This window comes from Podospora anserina, chromosome 5 (genome assembly GCF_000226545.1).
Source record: "Podospora anserina S mat+ genomic DNA chromosome 5, supercontig 7".
Lineage (NCBI taxonomy): Eukaryota > Fungi > Ascomycota > Sordariomycetes > Sordariales > Podosporaceae > Podospora > Podospora anserina.
The window spans coordinates 263,505-265,506 of NW_001914840.1; the positions used below are offsets into that span (position 1 = coordinate 263,505).

The window sequence follows — 2,002 nt, forward strand, 5'->3', positions numbered from 1 at the left end:
AGTTGTCACTCTTGACCCAAACAACCCGCCAATACCTACCCACTTCCTCAGCCGTCATCACCTTCCCCCTCAATTGGAGCCATGCCCCCGGTTTCAAAGCGCCATACTCGGCCCCTTTAGCTGCAAACTCCACCCCCCAGTCCTCCACCACTGCCGGCTCTTCATTCTGCAGTCTCCCCACCCTCACCTCGCCGTTCACACCAGCCCACGACCACGTCGGCGCCCGGTACCTCCTCGGCCTTTTCCTCCCTGGATCAACCGGCCTCCACATCAACGCCGACAACCAGCTCTTTTTGTCTTCCTCATCGATAAGCAAACCAGCCACATACCTCTTCTTCTCTCCCCTCGCCCTCCCCACCTTGACAATCTGCTCCGCCAACGCACCAACCGCCCAAAGCTTATCTCCTTCCTGTCCAAGAAAGCGCCGGGTGTACTGCTCGACGATGACCCCCCACTGGGCAGTGGTGCTCGTATCAATCAGTGACCCAACAGGGTATACCCCCTCCACGAGAGACCTTCGCCCCGGTATCATCCTGTCTGTTAACACGGTTACATCCCCCCCCGCCCCGGCAAATGAGTTGACGCAGGACCAGTACAACTGCCGCTGCGCAAACACCAGAATCCGCCTCGAGAGCAATGACTCTTGAAGGGTCCACCCCCTAGTAGTGATGGGTTCCGCTGGTGTAGAAGGATGTTCCTCCACGAGGTAAACCGTGCCAATGATATCTTTTGTGTCGTGGTTTCTAAGGAGAACACAAACCGGTCCAGTTCGGAAAGGAGAAAATGCTCGCGGGGCAAGAAAACCTTCTGCTGCTGCGGAAGCGGAGGCAGCCAATATGGTGAGAGTAGCCCGTCCATAATACGACGCCATACGCGTGATCTCGAATGCCTTGTCCGGGTTTGTGCCGAAGCCGTCAAGGTTGTCCTGAATGATACAGAGCGCGTCGATCCAGAGGTATTGAAACCCAACTTGACGAGCAACCCAGATCGCATCCTGAAGCGTTTGGTCCAAACTCAAAGGGTCGATAGACCTCTTGTAAGCATCAAGGTTCTCCGACAGGAGCTTAGCTCTCTGATCACCTCCCCAACAATACGACAAAGCCACAAACCCACCCCTCGAAATCCGTCCCAGCAGCTCCTCCCCTTCCTCCCATGTCTCAACCAGTCTAAGCCTTGGCTCATCCAACCTCCCCAAATCCAAAACCCGACTCGGAATATCCCCATACTCCACCCTCTCCCCCCCTAAAACCCCCACCGGTCGTCTCGCCATATCAATCTCAATAATCTGATCCGTCCTACACCACGTATGCCCTTCCAAACACCCCCTCAAACACCCCCTCGCAAACCCCATCGACTCCTCCGACCTCACATCCCTCACATACGGTCTACAACTCGTATACACCCCCGCAGCATCCCCCTCAAAGGCATAAACATCCAACTCCCCCACCCCATTCGCTACCAAAACCGGCACCCTCTCCCCAGTAACCCCATCAAAAACCCTCACCATCAGACCCAACCCATCTCTTCCCCCTCTCGTCTTCCATCCATACAGCTCAACCCGGTATTTCCCTTTTTTCAAACTATCCTCCCGGGAAATCCCCCGCCACACCCAACTGTACAACTCACATCCCTCCTCGGCAGCATCCCTAATCCCCTCAACATCATAACCCAGTTTCAGCGTAAAGTGATGCTCAGTGTTGTCACGGATAAAAAACTCCCGCGTGCATTGTTCACAGATATATTTCCCGTGACTTGTCTCCTTGGGCACACCATCAAAATCACACCAGAAACACGGCAGCTTTGGGCGTCTGACGTCCAGGTCGAGGTGGATCCCGGAGCAGTGTCGACATGAGTGAGGGTTTTTAAACGTGGAGACGACAGGGACTTTCATCGTGGGCAGCTGGTCATGTGGAAGAGACACAAACTGAAAAAAAAAGAAAAGGAAAAATGGGCATTGGGAAAAGAGAGGAAGAACAGTGCCGCCTGTTTGTTGCTTTACCAG

General features: G+C 54.4%; 1 protein-coding gene across 1 annotated transcript; it reads right to left on the minus strand.

Moving 5' to 3' along the window:
* Position 1: 1 nt before the first annotated feature.
* On the minus strand, positions 2 to 1,891 carry PODANS_5_12230 (uncharacterized protein; the record flags this gene model as incomplete). The annotated part of the gene is made up of 1 exon (XM_001904454.1): positions 2 to 1,891. A coding segment is annotated over one exon (1,890 nt), but the record flags the coding sequence as incomplete, so codon positions are not given.
* Positions 1,892 to 2,002: the final 111 nt, after the last annotated feature.